The sequence below is a fragment of the Alligator mississippiensis genome, chromosome 2 (genome assembly GCF_030867095.1).
Source record: "Alligator mississippiensis isolate rAllMis1 chromosome 2, rAllMis1, whole genome shotgun sequence".
NCBI classification, from domain to species: Eukaryota; Metazoa; Chordata; order Crocodylia; family Alligatoridae; genus Alligator; species Alligator mississippiensis.
This window is the reverse complement of record NC_081825.1, coordinates 202115096-202136620: the sequence shown is the minus strand read 5'-3', so window position 1 is coordinate 202136620 and position 21525 is coordinate 202115096. Positions and strand designations below refer to the sequence as shown.

Below are 21525 nucleotides of genomic sequence, written 5' to 3'. Positions count from 1 at the left end.
ATTTTATGGAAGAGTTAAATGGTGTCCCTTTAAAGACCAATGTAGCAATCCAATATAATAGCTTCAGTTTGAGACAAGGGTTTACGCTCACCTTAATGTTTCATTGAATCTGACTGTAGCTGCACAATGGAATACAATATTAATGCAGTCTATGAGAGTTTCTTTGTCCTGCTCACTAAGGTCCAGTTCAGGCTGTGTAAGTTCACTAGTAACTGCTATTATTTTTGTTTTAAAGTCTGGTTGTTCTTCTCTCAACCTGTCAAAGAGCTGTCAAGAGACAAGCAGTTAGATTTCTACTTCAGCATATGTAAAAAGACAGACAAGTCTCTTCTACTTAAACATGGCACAGCTTTGTATGTTACTCGTTAAGTATATGCAGTGGTGTAATGAAAATGAAATAATCCTGTATTCAGGTAAATACATACGATAAGGTTCCCCCTGGCCTCCAAACTTTCCCTGAAGCGGGGGGGAAGGCCCTTGTCTTGGGGTAGAGGCGATATCTTTTGTTAGACCGTGTGAGGGAGCAAAGAAAGAATACGAGCCAGCAGGGGCTGTGGCAGATCAGGAGACTGACTTACCCGAGGGCTCTGGCCCCGCATGCCTGGATACTGCTGTGTTGATGCTTCTCTAAATGGCATTTCCTCCGGATTGAAGGAGGAAACCCAGCATTGGCTCTTTTGAGCTGGCACATTACAGGTGGGAACAGAGAAGATCGGAAGCAAGGAAGCTCCAGGGCAGCTGGGACCAGAAGCAGCCATCCCAGCAGAGCAGAGTGTTACCAACAGTTGGGAGATAGAGATAGAACAGCTGGCACCACACCAGTCACCTGTGAGCCAGCCCAACCCAGCAGCAGACAAAAAGGGCTGCAACACAAGCCTGAAGAGATGGGCTCTGTGACCAGGAGAAGGAGGAGCAAGTGGGGAACAATGGGGACAACCTGAAAACCTAGCTGAGCAAGTCCAGATTATTTTTTTCTTTCTATTGTTGTGGGGGGTTTAAGTGCAGTCTGGTCCTTTGAGCATCTCAGGGAGAGTGCTAACAAGGGTACCAACAGTGTCCTTAATGAGTTGAACATAGATTTTTTGTTTGACTGCTCTTGTAGTGAAAATGCATCCTCAGTGATGCCTTTATTGGACTGTAACCTAGTCTTAAGGGACACTGGACTAAGCCTGTCAAAAATTTACCTGTCAATGAGGGTGGTGGGATAGGCCAAAAGACAGGACATTGTATTTTGTGGCGGTCCTTGAATAGGAACAGAAGTGGACTAAGGACCTTAGGCTTGGACTATTGTAAATGCGAGTCCTGTGAGAAGGGATCAGCCAGCCCTGCAGACTCCAAGCAGGGACCCCTATATCTGAACAAATAAACAGCATCAACATGGTGGTAAGGGCAAGGGGTGTAGCAGAAAGAGAAGCCCCCAGAAAAAAAATCCCCTAGAGTATCCCAGGATTGTACTGATCTGTAGACTCTATTCTCCTTTGCCTGACAAAGGGCGTTTGGGCCCGAAAGCTTGCAAATTTTTTTGCAACTATCTAGTTGGTCTAATAAGAGATGATGACCTCTACTCCAAGAGCTTTGTCTGCTCATGCCTCTAGATCAACATGGCTACAACAAATATCTTCTTCAGCCCTGTATGCCAATGTAAGATGAGGAGCAGACAGCCTCCTGCCCCCCACCCCTGCAGTTTTGTTTCGACAAAACTTCAGTTACACAAACAGCACTGATTAAGAGAGGGCAGGGGGGTGAAAACAAACCCACTCAAACTCTAAAATGCAGATCTCATAGTAGGATTATATGGAGGCATGAATGGCTAGTAACAAGTCTGTGATGGAGATGGAGGTGGTTAGAGCTCCACAGCTTCAACTGTACTACTGAAATGCCAGCATAGCTTATTCCAGCAGCTCCAAAGTCAGAGTTCTGCCCAAGCAGAATGCCAGTTTTCTTTATCAACAAGAGAAGCAAACAATGGGTGGACAGCATCACAACTAACTGTTAATACCTGGTCATTCAGGTTGGGGAATGAGTATGTTTTCTATGAGCAAAAAAAAAAAATCATGAAATTCAATAAAGGACAAGTGTAAAGTCCTGCACTTTGGATGGAACAATCCCAGGCACTGGTACAGGCTGGGGATCAACTGGCTAAGCAGCAGCTCTGCAGAAAAGGACCTGGGGGTTACAGTGGACAATAAGCTGGATACGAGATAACAGGGCTAACATACTGGGCTGCATTAGTAGGAGCATTGCCAGAAGATCAAGAGAAGTGACTATTCTCCTCTATTCAGCACTGGTGAGGCCACAATTGGAGTACTGTGTTCAGTTTTGGGCCCTCCATTACAGAAAGGATGTGAATAAATTAGAGAGAGTCTAGTGGAGGGCAACAAAAGTGGTTATGGGGCTGGGGCACATGACTGATGAGGACAGGCTCAGGGAACTGGGGCTTACCAAGTCTAGAGAAGAGAAAACTGAGGGATGGGGAGATTTAAACAGCCACCTTCCCTGAAGGGTGGTTCCAAAGAGGATGGAGCTAGACTGTCATTTTCCACCACCAAGAACAGAACAAGGGTCTGAAGTTCTAGCAAGGGAAGTTTAGGTTAGATGTCAGGAAAAAAAAAAAAAAAAAAAAAAAAAAAAAAAAAAAAAAAAAAAACACTCGGTAGGAGGATAGTAAAGCACTGGAACAGACTCCCAGAGAGGTTGTGGAATTTCTATCCTTGAAGGTTTTTAAGATCCAGGAAGATAAAAGCCTCAGGTGGGATCATCTAGTTGGGGATGGTCCTAGATAACCTCCCGAGGTTCCTTCTAACCGTAATTTCCTATGTTGCACCTGTGTGAACAAGGTAAAGCCTTTGGTGGAAATCTACAGCAGGGTTCAAATTCAAACCTATGAAGCTATAACAAGAAGCTTTACTTGACAGAAGCAATTTTAACTGTATCCAAACCAAGGCCACATTGGTTTAGGATGTAGCCAAGTCAGTTAGTTCAAGCAGTACAGACATGAAGAAAATACTAGAGTGCAGTCCCTTCTCTAGAAGAGGGATTTCGCTACTGGACTGTATCCATAGGACAAATCACTCCAGTGTATTTCCCTCCTGATTGAAGAATTCTGAACCTAAAAATCAACACCTTTGATAAAAATGCACAATGGACAGTGGCTCTTCTATTTAAAGTTATATCCCTTATCACAATTTTAAATGATACAAATTTGATGGGGCTCTGCATTTTGCTGCAGAGGCCAGAAAGTCATTAGCAGAATTGAAGAGTTGTAACAAGTTGTTACAAGAGGTTCACACTTTCCCACCATTTCTGAAGTGGCCATATTATCATTTCCTAGTACCATCTTTTAGAGACTTACCTTACAGCTGATCATTTCTTCCACTCGCTCTTGAGGATTCTGTTCTGCCTTGCGTCTCACTAATACATAAACAGCTTTTACTTTAGAACAAGACCGTAGCAACTTCTCCAGAAGCACTTTTCCCAAGAAGCCAGTAGCTCCTGTGATGAGGACATTCTTTCCTTCGTAGTATTCTGGGATGGATACCATTATGATCTAAAGAAAGAGAGTTTAACATGCATTAAAAAGTTTAACTATCATTCAGTAGCTTGCATGAAGTGTAAACTGTAGATACGAACACAGAACTAACGGTTGAGCCAGAGTTCAAAGTTAGTTTTTCCTCTACTGATATGCTGCTATTTCTCACAGGGGTGTCAGAGACAGACCAGATTGTGATAAACTGCAAGGTGTGGGGGGTGGGGGCAGCATCTAGCCACTTGCAGAGGGTGACTTTTTTTTTTCTTTTTTCAAAGGAAAGAGCAACATACTGCAATTAAAACTTGGGCCAACTACACCTTTAGAACATGTGGATACTTCACACGTGCTCACTGAAGACAAGGGACCAGGGGACCCACTGCTGGGTCACAGTTCAAAAAGGTATCCCTCCTTTGCCATTCCTTTTAAGCTACGTGATTGAACTGTAGAACTAACTAGGACAAAAACGAGAAAGTAGAGTGATCCCCAAAAAGATAAGTATATCTGGTAATTTTAAAGTATTACTTTTATATGAATATTAAAAAATTGGGTTTGCATAACTGCACTAGAAGAATATATTTTCAAAGTAGAACAAATTTGGGGTTAAAGGGCACATCCAGATGAGCACAGATGTTTGTATCCCCAGGGACAAGAAGCAGCAGCAAACCTTGTGCTGCTGTTTGTCCCTCCCTGGGGATACCTGTGCCATGTGCACAGCAGGTTATTGTGGGTGGGGTAGGGGAGGCTGCCCTGGAGTCCTGAGGGCCTCCCAGGGCAGGAAGCCTAGCCAGCAGCTGGAATATGGCTCCAGATGGTCAGGCTCTGGTTTTGGATGATGCATACTGCCACTATGTGTGCTGCCCTGTTTTTTACCCCAGGACCTCTTGGGATCAAAAAAATCCACACACACAGAACAACATAATTCAAGGTAGCAAATGTGGGGAACACCTTCATGTGCAGTGTGGTGATGCAGACAGGTCTGCAGCACCACATAGGCCATGTCTAGACAAGTGTGGACATGCAGTAAGAGGTCAAAAGTTAAAAAACACTATAATAATCATCAGCATTTTTTAGAATTACTTTGTGTTCTGAAAGATACAGAACAATCAGATAGAGGAAGCAAGAGCCTATCAACCACCACAAAAAACACGTGTATAAATCGGGAGTCTAAGTTAAAATGCTTTGCCAGGTGAGCAGGCACTAATTTTTCCTTCAAAAATACTTCTGAAATGGATTTAAAAAGCTGTCACTTTCTATCTTGGTTGCACAAAAAAAAAAAAAAAAAAAAAAAGAGGACTGGACAAAGCTACTTGCCAGCCTTACTGCTTGTTTAGGTGGAGTTACTCTACTGATAACAAAAAGACTCTTATTAGCAAATAGAAACAAGATTGCAAAACAACCCAGAGCGATATAGATTTGCTTATCAAAGCTATTTGATGAATATTCATCTTTCATTACTGCTGGTGAATCTGACAGCCTGCAGCACAGATTGCCTGCGCTGTAGTCAAAGACACAACTGCAGTTCGTGTAGACATACCCAAGTTTGCTTGGGTACCGACAGAAGCAGCAGCAGCACAGAGCTCAAGAAGAGCAAGATGCCCACCTATTACCCAGAGAGGTTTGACAGATTAGGATGAATCTTGTGCCAAGTGTTAGCTACTTTGAAAGCTAACTCAGAGGCCTATAAGAAATTCCAGTTATCTGTGTAGAACAAATACACCCTTGAGAACAAACAGTTACATGGCGTTTTCAGGGGATGCAAACTATTTTCCTCATATTTTTAAGGTGTCATCTTACTACTTGATTCAAGATGCTCGAAATTCGGAGGACACAGTAACCAAATTCCTTATGTTTGCCTTAGTTCTCTAGAGATTCACTTAGTTAAGGCAACAATTAGACTTAATAATCAATCATCATTTTTTCTTCAACATTTCTTCCAAGCCAATTTAGAAAATACTGTAACGTTTTCTAGAATGATGCTTGGTGCGTCAATATACCAATGCTTTGGCTATGGGCAGAAATTACACAAACTAGTTCAAATTTGTAACACAACAGAAGTTCAACACACATAAACCAATTTCAAAATGACCACAACCAGTTTAAGATGAACCAGGATAGGTATAGTTTATTTTAGGTTAAGTCAGTTTATTGAACTTGTCCTAGATGCCCTTCTGGCCTGGACCACTGCAGGCATGTGGCTGCATTTCCACAATCAAAAGTGAACGTCTTCATTCGCTTACTGTTTCAGTCTATGCAGTTTAGACTAATTTGTGAAGATTGATTCAATTCAGCCTCAGGCTTTTTGACCATCTGTCCTTAGGCTATGGTAAAACCATGTCCCCTGCAGTTTTAAAAAGCTGCAACAAGTATGAAAAGTGCTAAAAGCAATTTACCATTTTAAAAAAAAAAACAAAAACAAAAACACACAAATAAAAAAAAATGCACCACCTTCCCACACAATGCACACCTGAGTTGTGTTAAATTAGATAAATAAATACATACTCAATCTAGAGGTATGAATGTTTACATAATACTAAATTTAGGATTTCAAAAATATAGAAGTAGTAAGAAGCATAAAATTAATTTTCACTGCTATTATATTAGGTTAGAATATTAGAAGAGATTAGGTTTACAAAAAAAGCCAACAAAATGAAAACAAAACCCCCAAACAATACTCCTGGCCAATCCCACAGACAGGAGTTTAGTGCCCAGTTTAGGATTCAGGTCCCTTCACCATTCTTCCCCTTAATTTCAGTTAGAAACACTGGCTGCAAGGGACCCAGTTCATAAGTGAGCACTACCAGCAGAAAGCAGGAGTTGAAAGCTATTTGTGCAATAAAAGTGTAACACAATCTCAGATGTCCAGGTATCCTGTGCACAGAAAGTGAGTTCATAATGCTTTATTTTAGACCCACATTATGGGAGACATCCTGTTCCCTGAGGGGGAAGAAAAGATGCAATGCCATCCTTACCTAGCTAGGCCAAACATTACCCACTATAAAACTATTTAACAGCACAGATTTTAGAGAAGTCACAGGGGACGTTACAGGAAGGTATATGCAAGTTGTATGCTGAATGTAACCCATGCATCTGTTTGATCCAAAGGCTAGGGACAGACATTCAAAAAGCCTCAGCCTACACTGATCAATTTTTGCAGGTTAGTCCAACCTGGATAGGCTAAACTGGTTTGTAACTGTGCAGACATCCCCTCTGAACTCAAGAAATGCTAGCACATTCCTGCAGTGGCTCAGGCTAGAAGTCAGGGGGTACTAGAGCAGCCCTCCCTTCCCTTCCACAGGGCTGAGCTGAGGAGGGCATGGCCAGACCCCTGCAGGATGCTCCTGTTAGGGAGGGGTTCCCCCCCTCATTGCTCCTGCCCAGCCAAGCAAGGAGTTGATAACAGCATTTAGCACCCCATAAAAACAAAAACCTCTCATTATTTCAAGCTCCTCTTAAACATTTTTTTCCAGGGAAGGAATGGAGAGACATTACCAGCTAACCTGTTGATTAAGCAGCCAATACCTTATCTGCCTTACACAGACACCTCTCAGCATTAGCTAGCATACCACATGCTGGCTACAGTCCATGCTGTGGGAGAGGGGAGGGGGGGAAATCCCTGCTTGAGCAGGGAGTGGGGGGTAGTATGGGGCAGGGGGAAGCCAGGCAGACCCTGCTATGCCTGCAAGTCTGCACCACAGCTCCAGCCAGGGACCAGAGAGGCAGGGCCAGCTCTGCTGTGGAGCCAAGAGCCCCACCCAGGGCTGCAAAGCATCTGGGATGCTGGGGGACTCTGGTTTAAGTTAAACCAGGAAAGGGTCTGGGACAGACGCTACATAAACTGGTTTGACCCAAATCAGTTAAGTCTGATACTAAATTCAAACAGGTTTATCTCAAACCTGTTTCAGCCATTTTCAAATTTGTTTATGTGCACTGAACATCTGTTCCGTTACAGGTTTAAACCAGTTTCTGATCACTTAAGTCAATTTGTGTGTAATGTCTGTCCCTAGCCTAAAGATGCAGATATAGCAACAACCCTGAAGGGACTTGCCTGCCTTACCCTCCTCCCACACTAACTGGGCTGATACTGACACAAAGTCAAAAGTTTGGGTATTTCTTTACTCCAACATCTAAAGACTATTTATAAATTGGATACAGGACTAAGAGCAATATGTACCCTAGCCTCAGCCCCTACTGTGATCTTTTGAAGTCAGCCTCTGGATCCAAGTCCACTTCAAGCCATGTGTCAGATGTCCTTTACTAGTCAGAGAAGTAGTTAGCTATGTTAGTCTGAAATCCATTTATAAGGGTAGAAATCTCCCCTCGACTGAATCAGAGATGGAGCTTTGAGCGCCCATGCTTACTTCATCAGATGGTGACTAAGATGTATTTCATATGGGGGGGGGGGGGGGGGGAGGGGAGTCACCATTTCCCTTGTCCCACCAGCATTTTTCTAGAAAACTGCTGGCAACCCAAAGAGTTGCTGACCATTCCAAGGTTTGGCTGACTTTGTTGCCAGAGTAGCAATAGTACACCACACTCTGATTTCCAAGCAACTGTCTAGGAAACCAATAATGCTAGCAATCCCAACCTGAAGTTTACCCACTCCACTTCCAGGGAAGGGAAAAAGATGTAGATTATAGGCTTCCCACAGATACTTCCCAGATCTAACACATGATGCCAGTGGCCAAAAAACAACCTCCTCTTGCCTCTCCAATCCCCTTTTAGTTCTACACAGTAAGAAAAAAAAAGCTACCTCAACTCCAGGAATAGAAGGTATTTCTGGCTGTGACTGGTTCCCCCAGCCACTCCTGGACCACAGCAGTCAACAAGTGGTGGCACAAATGCCACAGACAGCCTTTGCATCTAGCACACAAGATATTAGGAAAGGAGCAAAAAGCAGAGCAGGAGCTTAGGAGTGGCAATCTCCTTCCTCTGCCCATTTGAGGTGGGTCTGAAGCTTAATTTGTGGCACTTGCAACTCAGCCACTGCCAATCCCCTGATGCTCCAAACTTCTGCCTTGTTCTGCCCTTCTGTTTACCAGGTGCCACCAAAAGGCACGGCAAACACTAACAGGGAACAGCAAATTCAATGGCGAGGGCACAGAGCAAGAGCCTAAGTAGCAACTTTAAACATACAGCTCTTAAAAAGAAAGAAACAAAACCTAGCAGCCACCCCAACCAGACCTTGACTGGTCAGATGCAGACTATCCACTAAACAGATCCAGTCCTAGTTTGCCAACCCTTGCTCTATATCCAGGAACCCACCTTCCCTTGAAATTAATTTATGCCAATAGTCCTGTAATCCAAACCACTAAATCTGCCCTAAAGATTCCAACCCGCTGATGTTAAAAAAGTCTGGAATTGGTTTGTGAAACTGAAGCCAATCTCCCTCCGGATATTCAAATGCAGAAAACAGTTTAAGTATCAAGCCAAGCCTGCAGTAAGCAAGTGGCATTTAGTTGCTTACAGACCCTTATCTAACCCAGCTTGTGCATACAGTATACTTGTTAGAATGTGATTCAACTTGGTTTCCCCCCCCCCCCTTTTTTTTTTTTTTCCAAACATCAACCCAGCCTGACCAAGTACCCCAAAGAGGCAGAATTGAGGTTGGCATTCATTTTTTCACCAATATTATTTAAAACCAGGTGGGAAGGGAGCAGGTAATCTTCTTGAAAGAAACTCTTCCTCCTCAAATGCCCTTTCCTTTATCTGACCTGCTGCTCAGCTTTCTGCTCCCTATACTCAGCTATGCTTAGTACTTTGATTTCTGCTCCCTGCCTTACCAGTCACTATGCTGCCTGCCCCTCCAAGTCTGCCACATGCTATATGTAGAGGCTGCCTATGCCACAGGCTAGCCATGCCCAATTAAAAGTTTATTTTGGAGGCAAAATAGAGTATTTCTCATAAATGAAGGAATATTAAGTCTGTAATAAATATTCTGTGAATTGCCCAGTACCTTGTGCACACAGCTGTTCATTGCTAGGGTCAAATTAAGACCTGACAGCACTAAAATTCCCTCTACATTAGCACCCACCACATCAGAAGGGGGCAGACACATGAAAGAAAAAGGAAAAAAAAAAAAAAAGAGAGAGAGAGACTGACAGGTGCAAAAGATTCATAAGCATTTTCTTAGGAGTTCTTGATCTGAAGCAAGAATGATCTGGACTATCTGGCTACCTGGTTTACTCCCATTGAAAGTACAGGATTTAAAAACTTTAAGGAGCAAAGTAATTATTTTCTTAGCCATGTTGTTCCCTATTCTCTGGAAAAAGTTTCTGAAGAAAATGGCCACAGAGAAAACAAATGTTGGTAAAGCTTAAATGCAGGTCCTGTATTCATAAGCAACAGGTTTAACCAATGCTAATAAATTCAGAAAGTCACAAACCTCTGTTCAGCATGAAGTTGTTCAATCAGGTTCTTTGAACCCATGACAGAGTTACAGCTCTCCAGGCACTTAAAGAAAACCCAGACAAAAGCTCCAATATCTTAGACAACGTTTCCTCTCTCAATAAAAAAGATTCTAGTGTCCAAGGCTGAGCAAGTGCTATTATGAAGCATACAATAGCACTCTGTTTGCTTTCACAGCCATTGCAGAAATATTTAACTCATTGCTTCAAAACAAGAGATCTCTGTGAATGTCTAGGTAACAAAACTATAAAAATCTACTGTAAAAACAGAATGTAGAAGTCTTCTCAAATCACAGGACTGGCTTCCCAGATCTGTTTAGAAACAGCTTGGACTCCACCTTGGTGACAGTTTTCCAACAAGTTAGTGTTAGTCTGAAGTCAAGTAGAAGACAGGCTAGATTTTCCAAAAACAGCCTTCTACCGAGTCAGAGGTTTTCTTGAGATCATTATGAGCTGCAATTGCTGCAATGAGTTTTTATTCAAGGCCATCAGTCACGCTCGTCTGGAGCCAGGCAGAAGGTAGTCTGTAAAGTGCCACCTTGCCCTAACTAGGTTCATAGAGAGATGCTGTCTATGAAAGCTGAGTCTACTTTGTCAGATGTATTCTGAGCATCTGACAAAAGCAGACCGTCTATGAAAGCTCCTATTTCTCCAAGGAGATCTATCTTCTGCCTGCCCTAACTGACAAGGTGATTTTCATCCTGCAATTCTAACAGAAGTTTCAGTGCCAAGATCTCTTAAAGGAGGACAAAAAAAAATAATGGGGGGGGGGAGGGGGGGAGAAATGGGGAGTGCTATATGAAAAAAAAAGTGAGAGCAAGCAAGTAAAATTTTAAAAGAAAAAGCCAAGCATAGGTTATCAAAGTGATGGGGCAGGGGGAAACATGCACATATTAAACATCATGTGATGTCATTGTACCACTAAGTACTATATACAGGATCTTACCATACACAGAACTCAAATTTTGTACATTTATCCAAGCTTGTTTAATTGTACCAGTGGGAGAACTCACTGTATGGTTTGACCAAGCAAGCAAATTTTGTGAATACATTATTCAAAGAGCCAGAACTGACCACCTGGATGTAGAATCCCAATATGAAATCAGGAATACATGAACCAAGTACAGCATGTGCATCTCTGATCCAAAGTTAAATTAACTGAGTAACCTAAATCAGCAGAGATCTGGGTTTTCCACTTCCCACAGAAAAAAAAAAAAAAAAAAAATGCAGATTTCTCATTTTTAAAAATGGACAAACCTGTGGATTTTGCAGAGAGCTCTCTGCAGGCTGGCAAAGTTCTAGCCTGCAAAGGGCTGGGGGGGGGGAAGAGCAGGAAGAGTGCGGTCAGGCAGGGGGAGCCACATGGAAGTATATGCACATGGCCACCAAGCAGCCTGGAGAGCAGCTCCCGCAGGTGAGCCCAATTGGGGGAGAGGGGGTGGGACAGGGGTCCCAATAGGAAGGGAGTGAGTTGGACAGGGTCGGGGCTGGGGCTACTGCCCAACCAGGCAGTGTGTGGGCCAGAATGTACAACTGCAGGGTCCCAGCAGAGAGCAGGATGGGGGTGCAGGTGGCTCATCCAGGGAACAGGGGGAGGCTGGCTGGCTCCTCAATGTGCGTGCAGTCCTAGGGGGAGCAGGGGGGGACCTGGGTCCCTGACCCCATAGCCGTAGCAGCTATGGGCCCCCCTCCAGCAGGGGACTGTGGGAAGTGAGGGATCTGGACTTGTATTCCATGAGCTAAGGACGCTGGAGGAGCTCTGATTTTTCGTGATAAAAAACCCAAAAATCAAGTAGCAAAATATATTGGTATTTAGGATTTATTTTATTACAGTAGTGATCGAGACACCAGTAGACTTCCAAACTGCTTTAAAATGAAGTCACAGAAAGTTAGGGTTGGAAGGGACCTCAGGTCATCTAGTCCAACCTCCTGCTCAGAGCAGGACCATCCCAGCCAAGCTTTGTCTAGTCAGATTTTGAAAACCCCCAAAAGATGGAGCTTCCACCACTTCGCTAGGTAACCTGTTCCAGTGTTTTAATTATCCTCTTAGTGAGAAAATTCTTCCCAATATCCAACCTAAACTTCCCTTGCTGCAACTTGAGACCATTGCTTCTTGTTCTGTCATCTGCCACCACTGAGAACAGTCTAGCTCCATCCTCTTTTAAACCTTCTGGTAGTTGAAGGCTGCTATTAAGTCCCTTCTCAGTCTCTTCTGCTCTAAACTAAATAAGCCCAATTCCCCCAGGCTTTCCTTGTAAGTCATGTCCCCTAGCCCCCCACCACTTATCACCCTCCACTGGACTCTCTCCTATTTGTCCACATCCTTTTTGTAGAGGGAACCCAAAATTGAACACAGTACTCCAGATGTGGCCTCACCAGTGCTGAAGAGAGGGGAATAATCACTTCCCTTGACCTACTGGCAATATATATGTTCAGTTGATACCTATAATGTTTTATTGGTATATTTACAATTTTAAACAACAGAGTCTGGGGGTTTTAATCAGATATTTTGCAATTTCTTAATCAGAGAAAACCAGGATCCCTGTGAGGGAGAGCAATGCAAAGGCTCTTCAAGAAACAATGGTCACCATGATGAGGCAAGAAGATTTTTACATGTCTGGACTATGCCAAATGAACATAAGCACAAAACAGTCCTGGAACTTGGCCAGTCAGGCAATATGCAAAACTCACTTCCTCATCTCCACCCATCCCCCAGGTCTTCCACATTTCCTACTTTCTGATTCACTTTCAAGACTATAGGAAATACTAATTCTTGCCAACTATATACACAAAATCTAGATTGGGGGGAGGGGGAGGCGGGAGGGGGTATTTAATAGCAGCATACTTTGTAGTTTGGAAGTTACTTTTCAAAGCTACTTTTGGAAGTTAATTTGGATGTAAATTGTATTAAGTTCATGTTAAAACAGGAGTGAAGATTTGCATTAGTTTTGCCCTTCTGAGGCAGTCTGGCTAAGACTGCTTACCACCCATTTCTTGCTAACATTTGGTACCATAGTGCTGTAGAGCTACCAATTTCAGAAGCAATTAACACAGACTGACAAATGGAATAGCAACTGAATTCATTAACAGAGCTAGAGAACCAAATCCAGAATTCCCAGCTCCTCCCCAGCATTCCACAGATGACATTAACTTTCACACGAAAACTGAAGTGGCCTTGTGCAAACAAAGTTACTTTTAAGAAATTGTGGCTGTCCTATCAAGGTCATATTATCTTCAGTATTCTACAAAGCTTCCTTGTCTGTATTTCAACTACACTTCAACAAGGTTTTTCTTGTTTTGTTTTTAAGGTAGGACAGAACTTAAGTTTGGGCCACTGTTGAGCTAATGTAGATGACACTGGTTGGACGCTGCAGCCATGTGGAAACACAGGACAACTTGTACTTCCGGTATATGCAAGAGCTCCCTAGCACAAGCAGAACTTGTGCTCACTGAGCTATACACATTTCAGACTCATTTTGTACCAGCTGAGGTTCCTAGAGGCATACTAAAGTAACATCATCAAGAACAAAGTTTCAGGAACTTCTCACACCTTCAAGAATGAGCGCTTACAACAAAACATTCTTCAGAAGTGAATCAGGTTCCTGATCATTTGAATATGTGGGAAGGGGGAGAGGGAGACTATAAGAGCTGTTAGGGTAACACAACCCACCTTTGTTTTTTCTTTAAAGTAAATGGTTAACCCATACCATCCCCACCCCAAAAGAGAGCTGTTCCTAGTTTATGGACAAACTCTCTTTAGATCAGCTTACAACTAAATCAACACAAAATGATTATAAAAAATTCCTTCTACACCATATTTAGCTTGATGCATTTGCTTTTTTTCCGGATGTGCAAAGACATTTTATGCCCAAAAGCTTGTCTTTTCAATCTCTCTAAATACAGTTGGTCCAATAACGCATTAAACAAGTCCTGCCTACATCCTCAAATCAGTTGGTATTAGATCAACCTTTAAGTTTAGTAGTTAAACTGGAACACAATGATTACAGTGCGTTTGTGGAGCATTTCTGAGGTTATAAACTGTTTAAAAAAATATCACAGCAGAGTAGTCACCCAACAAAAAGAGCAGCTATGACTTGTCAGAAAGTCCCATGCTACTGTCCTTTGCTCTCTACTCAATTCACCAGCATCTCCACATTGCCCAAACTCAGCTCAGCCAGGCTGTGTCTAGGTTCTTGAGGATGAAGTGTAGCTATGAGCATCGTATCGATTGGGGAACAGTGAACTATTTTTGGTTTGTTTTACAATCTCACACTTAAAGATTTCATCCAAGAGAATCATAGGAAAAATGAGCAACTGACAATTAAAATAACTTTCTGTTCTATGTAGAACTGAAATGCGTTACCCATATTTTACGCTGCAACAGAACATCAATTATTTGTTAAAGTATACAAGTTGTTTAAATACATAACAACCTCACTAGCTTTATAACCAAACTATTCCATTTAGCAGCATAATTAGCAAGGCTGACTAGCAGCTAGTTCCAAGGCTTCCAAGGCAGCCCTGTACCAATTATGTTCTATCAGTTTTGATAAATTGTGCTTTCAGAAACAAGGTACAGAGCCTCAGGAGAAGCACAAAAAGCTTAGCTCAGGATATGCTTAAACCAAGGTGGGCAATTTATGGCCCACAGGCAGAATGCAGCCCATGAAGCCATTAGATCTAGCCCACTGAGCAGGGAGGGGGGCCTTCACCACACTGCACTGCAACGCACCATAGCCAAGTGGCCAGGCAGTCCACCTTCAGTTCTGGCTGGGTTATTTCAGCTACACTACACTAGCTCAGCACAAAATGCTGCTGGCTCCTGGCATAAGCTATTGCTTATATGGAAATGCAGTAAGAACATAGCCTCGTCTTCAGTCCAGAAGCCATGTACTTAGAACAGAGAACTCTGGTTTGGCTGATTCTGTTAAAGGAAAGAACCATACAATCTATAGGTAACATTTTCCACCCGCATCATACCTAACAATACCACTGGAAGATATTTTAAGTATCAGTACACTCACTAAATCTTTGTTTGCTGCCACAAGGAGTTAATAAGCCAAAGAGAAACGTAGCTGCATTATGGGAATAACGGTACTTCAACTGGCTAAAATCCAAAAGTTGGGGTTTTTTTTTTTTTAATATACAACAAAACAATCAACCAACCTCCACTTCCCACCTTCCCCAGCTTTGAGCTAAAAGCAGCATGCTTACTACTTTTGGTTTGTTATTTGGGCCCTGGTACTTTGCAAATCTACCTTTCTTCAACCCACAAGCTACGTACTTAAAATAGAGTAGAGTACTTTGCATTGCTTTTCCTTGAACAGAATCAACCAAACTGTTTCTGTTTCAAGACATTTCAGTACAGCAGGGTGAAACTATTAAGGAAATTACTAATGATGTTCTGTATGTTAACATTTGTTCCATTAGATTTAAAAATGTTTCCTCTCCTTTTCCTGCTTTGAAATAAAATTAAATTAATTTTATACACCCCAACAGACAAGCTCCCTAAATCATGTTGGTTGGGGGAGAGGCTGATAAGACTTGCCTGGGACAAAGCCTCAGGTTTCTGGTCTCAATACCAAGAAGGGCTGGGACCTAAACACGAGTTTCCTACATCCCAGCCACTCTTATTGTGGAATGACAAGTCTCATTTGGAGCAAAAATTCCACTGAGGATCCAAGAAGCCATTGTATTAAGAAAATATTTACACAAAGAGGTTTCCACAGGAAGAGCCAGTTGGGAATTTTGACAGTTTTTTGCTGAACTGGTTATATTTGACAGCTAAGACAGAATCACTTGCTAGTATTCAGAGCAGAACAACACATGAATTCTTTGTGCAATTCCCAAGGTTTCCAGTCAGATTTCTTGTGCTTGAAGAGAGGATGGCCAAGAATATGCAGGATCAAGTCCCTCAAGAGCCAAGAAGTCTGTCCCAAATCAGCTTATCACTTCTCTCCAAGCATGATTTCCCCTCACTACCACTACCAGGGAATGGATAAAACAAGAAGTCTCTCCCCAAATCACTGCTCGGTTAGTATTCCCTCACAAATATATATTTTTATACAGACAATTCCCCACCCTCAGCTCAGCAGCTGCTGCCTCCTCAGTAGCTCCAACCCTTCCTATTGCTATTGTGGTCAGAGAAGAACAGTAATCTCAGGAGGGAAAGGTAACCTCTGAGCAACTGTTGCTATAGCAGAGTTTACTTCCAGAAATTCAATCCCACATGACATAAAACAGACATGGAGAACAAAAGAATTCAGAAGCCCCTTCCACAAAGATGTGAAGGATCCAGCTAGCACCAAATTCGATGCCCACTTACAGAGTCAACAAAATGAGTGCCCACCATGCAATCACCTCAATTAGACAGCAAGACGTTTTGGCAGGATCTAATTAGGGGGTGTTTTGGTTGGGTTGGGGGGGGAGGAAAAAAAAAAAAGAGGGGAGGGAAGCAATCATTATTAAAAAAAAAAAAAAAAAAAAAAGTTACATCATTAAAAATTGAATGATGATTAAATTTTAAAATACAAAAAACCTCAGGATCTTCATTTTCTCAAATTCAAATTTAAATTTCAAATTTAAGTTGCAAATTTGAAATTGCTTTCCATTTCTGAAAAAAAGTGGTACAACTGTTACTTTAAACCTATACTTACATTTATAGTGACACTAACCAATTGCCCATCAAAAATTTGGCATTTTCATTTTTCATAAATTATTTCTTTCATAAATAAAGATTTCATAAACCTTTTTCATTTAAGATGTCAATTAAATCAGTTTGGTACTGCCAGAAGCTCCAAAAAGTTATTTTCTCCAAAACTAGGAACAGACATTCAAGAAGCCTGAATCTGAATTGATTCAGTCTTTGCAGGTTAGTCTTCATTCCAGAAATGCAGGCACATGCTGCAGTGGCTCAGGCTAGAAGTTGACGGCAGGGCACTTGAGCGGCCCTCCCTTGCCTTCCATACCACTGAGCTGAGGGGGTATGTGACCAGACAGGAGGCTCCGATTAAGGAACAGTGTAAACCCCCCACCACAGCCTGCATACTGTCTCAGGCTTTTCCCTGCTCAAAGGGTGGGACTGTTGCCAGCCCCCAGCCCCAGGCTAGCACTCAGTATTGTGCTAGAGCAAGGGGGGGGGGGGGGGGGGTACAGTACATGCATCTATTGATGATACTGAGCTTTTTCAATCTCCCTCTCTTGACAGGGCTGCAAAGCAGCAAGGGGGGGGTGCGGGGTGCTGGTAAGACCACAGTGTTAATTGGCCCATCAGAAAAACAAAAGTCTCCCTCATTAGCTCAAGCTCTTGTTAACAACTTTTTCAAGTATGGAATGGAGAAATGTTACCAGCTGACCTGTTGATTAGCTCCAAAAAGTCCTAAGTGTTCCGTCTGCCTGTCCCAGTGAAATTGGAAACGCACAAAGATATCTCTTTTGTTCTGCATTAGCTAGCGCACAACATACCTGGGGTCTGTGGAGCTGGGATCTATCCTGTGGGAGATGTAGCAACTCCCCCCTCCCTTACAGGCACAGCAGGGTCTGCCTGGCTTCCCTTGCTGCTCTGTCTCCCCTGGAGCTCTGGCTAGGAAGAAGGACAGGGCCAGACCTGTCCCCTGGAGCAAAGCACACAGCCTAGCCCAGGGCTGCAAAGCATCTGGGATGCTGGGGGACTCCGATTTAGTTTAAGCCAGGAAAGGATCTGGGACAGACATTGCATAAACCAGTTTGACCCAAATCAGTTAAGTCTGATACTACGTTCAACCAGGTTTACCATCTTAAACCAGTTTAAGAAGTGGCTGAAACTGGTTTATGTGCACTGAACTTATGTTCTGTTACAGGTTTAAGCCAGTTTCTAATTACTTAAACCAGTTTGTGTGCAATGTTTGCCCCTAGCCCAACAGTTAAGATTTATTAACAAGTAAAAAGTCACCCTGACCATAACTGGTAGAGAAGGTGCCGACAGTAAGTGGCAAACTTAGTTAAAGTACATGTTAGAACTGTTGACATACTGGGGGGGGGGGGGGGGGGGGAGAAAAGAGAGGAAGCAGAAGGGAGGCAAAAACCTAATTGAAGAGGGAGGCCTGAACTAGGAAGCAATTCAATTCAGAGGACAACTAACTCTTACACAGGACTGAGAAAAGGGAGATGGTTATTATTAAAAAGGAAGAGGAAGTGTTCTCAAAAAAGAGGTTCACTGGTGAACACTTCCTACAACAGGGACTTCTACAAAGCCCAGTATATGTTTCTCTATAGAAACTTGTTGAAAGTTAGATTTCTAGCTCTTTACCAGTCATAGTGTAGTAAGAATGCTACAGTAGTTTTTCCCTAGGTCACCTGCTGCAACCAATGTAACTTTTCAAAAGGTCTGCCAAGACTCGTATCATGATGCTAGTAAGAGTTTCAAAAGGTGTTGTTCAGAAGGCTGTGGAGGAGGGAGCAAGCAGCAGGTGCACCTGAATGTGTATTTCTCACACTCTAGCATTTGGAAAGAGATGTCAAGCAAGAACTGGAATTATCCAGAGTGGAAGATCCCAAGGCAGGCAGGCAGGCATGTAAGAGAACCCCATTGTCTCATAGGACCCAAAAGATTGGAGAGAAACATTTCTGGCTAGTGAGAGACCACCTCAGTCTACAGAGACCTCCATTTACCTCTAGTAATAGTCAGGGTACTAGCAAGAAGCTGATACTCCTTATGAGCAGATTGCAGCAGACTGCTAGGAATCTCACTAATCACCAAGCTTCTCAAAAGATCATCCCTGAATTCAAGGCCCTTCCCTACTCATATCTAAGAAGCATCAGGTACATTTTCAATCATAAGGACACCCTCCACCCCCAATCCCAAAATACTGCCATCTCACAGAAAACTATTTTAAGTTACAGCTACAGCATGTTCCAATACCACACAATTATACTTCAAGATGGATACAAACATAAGTCGCATTAATAAGTGAAGAGGTGTGGGAGAGAGAAAGAGTAGACTAGTACCTTTTGAAAGTGTATTACTAGAGTCTCTTCAAGGAAACTCATCTTAAATAGTCTTCCAATGAAACTGATGCAGTTTCATCTATGTATCATTTTTGTTAAAAGGCATAATAAATCAAACCAGATTATATCTCATTAGCCACCTTTACAAAAGATATTAAAACGTTTTCACTCTTAAACTTAAATGGCCTACTGCCTAGGTATTACAAGACAAAGCTGAAGGTTGCATATTGCCTCAAACCTGTGCAACGGTTTAGAACAATTGCACAAGTCCATCTTTTGGGTCCAGGGAAAAATTTCCCCCCGTGTGTCAATACCACTATTGCTAATATCAAGAAACAAAACTAGGAAGAGCAACTCAGTTTCCTGGGTTTCAGCCTTGCTACTACTAAAACAGTAGATTTTTTTCGGGGGGGGGGGAGGAGTTAGAAATTCAAAATTTAACATACTAAAAGCTCTAAAATATCTTTGTATCAGATTGCAACAGCTTAAGTGATTTAGCCTCCAACTTCTTGACTAGACTGACCATATCAGAAGAGATAACAATGTTTACATTAATCAGCAGGAGCTTGTGGATTAACCTGCTCTAAATCAACAGTAATATGGAGAGTGGGAATAGATGGGAGGATCATACAAAAGAGCTCACATTAAAGACAGAGACGTTAAAAAAAAAAAAAAAAATTAAGAAATCCAAGATGCGTCTCAAGTACCAACAAAATGGTTTGCAGCTCCCAGCAAACTCAAGGCAGCAAGTGTGCAGCTCCTTTATGGCATAATCACAGGATCCGAGCCAACAGCAAAACAAAAGGGTTGGACAACACACACACAAGAATGAGTGGCCTTCAGACTCGGGGCTGCAGGTCCTGGAGCTGGCAACAGCACATGCCAGCCCGCCTTTCCTTCAAGGTCCAAGCAGGGCAAGGCCACAGGACACGGCTATGCCATGGCAGAGTAGATTTGCACCTGACAGCCTAAGACAGTGGTGCTCAACCTTTCCACCTCAGAGGGCTAGGCCTGATAGGGCCCTACATGCCTGACCATTTCTAGCACATAAGCAAACTCAAGCCAGCAGCAACACAAAAGAGAGGCTGGGCATCACTCACACTACAGCGAGAGCCCTTTAGCTTCAGGGCTGCAGGTCCTGGGGCTGGTGGTGGCACAGCCCAGCCCGCCTTTTCTTCAAGCCAGGCAAGGACACAGCACAGGGCCACACAGAGGCAGGGAAGACAGGCACCTCACAAAGGCGGCCGTCACGAGTCAGATCCCTCATGCAGCCCTGGGGCCACACATCCTAGCTGGGCCGAGCAGGCTCCCAAACCAAGCAACCCCTTCACTTATTAAATAAGCAACTTGTACTTGACCATGGAGATGACCAGAGCGTGTGGTACAGGAACACAGCACTTCAAACAGCGCTCTGTAAGATGGTTTCCCCAGTATTTTGGGATGGGGGAACAGAAATGCCCTTGTGCTTCAAAGTGTAAATGCAGGGAGAGTCCTTGGAGAAGCGCAGCGAGATGCCTCGCACAGCGCTGCAGTCTGCTCATCGGGAGAGGGGCCATTCAGACTGCCAAGTCCCCCCCCCCAGGGGTAAGGAGAGAGCACAGCGGGAGGCCGCGTCTCCCCCGCGGCACGAGCCTGGCCTAGCCCAGCCCAGCCCCTTCCTCCACCGGGCCCGGCCCCCCCACCCCGCCGCCCCCATGCTGCCATGGCGGGAGCGGGGGGCACGCGGTTGCTAGGCAGTCCGCGGAGGGAGGGTTTCGACCCGGGCTCCCCCAGCCGCGCATCAACCCCGCACCCAGAACACTCCCCCCCCCCGGAATAGGCTGCTCCAGGCCCGCTGGGTGATGGGCTCGAGGAGAGCGGGTCAGACCACTGCAGGGAGAGGAGAAGCAGCGGGCCGCACACGACACCACCCCTACCGTGATGTCGCCTCCGCTGAGCCAAGCTGAACACTCCTCGCACTACGATCACTGCTACTGCCTTCAGCAGCTGGTGTGAAGCGAGCCGCTATTATTGGCAGCGCCCAGCGTGGCAGCCGTGCCCCAATTGGGTTGCGGCCACATCACTCTCCAGCCCGGGGCCGCTTCTGATTGGTCCACTTGGGGAGTCGTCCCTGCCCCTCCTGGCAGGTCGCCACGCCCAAGTCCGGTGCGAGCTGGCCAATAGGGGGCGAGAGAACGGCTGCTGCGGTCTCCGGCGCAGTAGGACCAGCCCCGCCCCCACCCGCGGAAGTCTCAGGCGCGTCCGTCCACCCCCGCCGCCTTTGGCGCGAGTTGGCGGGTTCTAGCCCCGCCGGATACGTGCTGTTCCTGGTGCCACCCTGCCCTGAGTTCACAAGCTGCGCTGGCGCACACGCACCCCACGTCCTGCTCCTTAATTCTTGTCACTGGGGCCGAGGTTCTTGTGGGTGCGCCCACTTTTCTTGCCACTGTTTTGCTTTGAATGGCCCGTGATTCATGGAGGTGCTCCGGCCCGAAGGTGATCCCCGGATGAGCAAACCTGCCACAGGCGCAAATTGAAGCTAGATAGAAGCCAGCCAGGGTGCAGACAGAAGGAACAATGTCCTCCCGCCTCCCCCAATCTGGTCACAGAAAGTGGTCTGTAGCCATG

General features: G+C 44.1%; 1 protein-coding gene across 4 annotated transcripts in view; it reads right to left on the bottom strand.

Annotated features, from left to right (window-relative positions):
• The window catches only part of FAR1 (fatty acyl-CoA reductase 1), a 52644-nt gene extending 31703 nt beyond the window's left edge, over window positions 1–20941 (bottom strand). For all 4 annotated transcript variants that reach the window (XM_019477126.2, XM_019477127.2, XM_019477128.2 and 1 more), the window contains exons 1-3: window positions 20835–20941; window positions 3353–3547; window positions 92–267 (exon numbers count right to left, since the gene is read on the bottom strand). In XM_019477126.2, coding sequence (XP_019332671.1) covers window positions 92–267; window positions 3353–3541 — 365 coding nt within the window. In that variant the 5' untranslated portion in view covers window positions 3542–3547; window positions 20835–20941. The remainder of the gene's footprint in view (window positions 1–91; window positions 268–3352; window positions 3548–20834) is intronic.
• Between the last annotated feature and the right edge of the window lie 584 nt (window positions 20942–21525).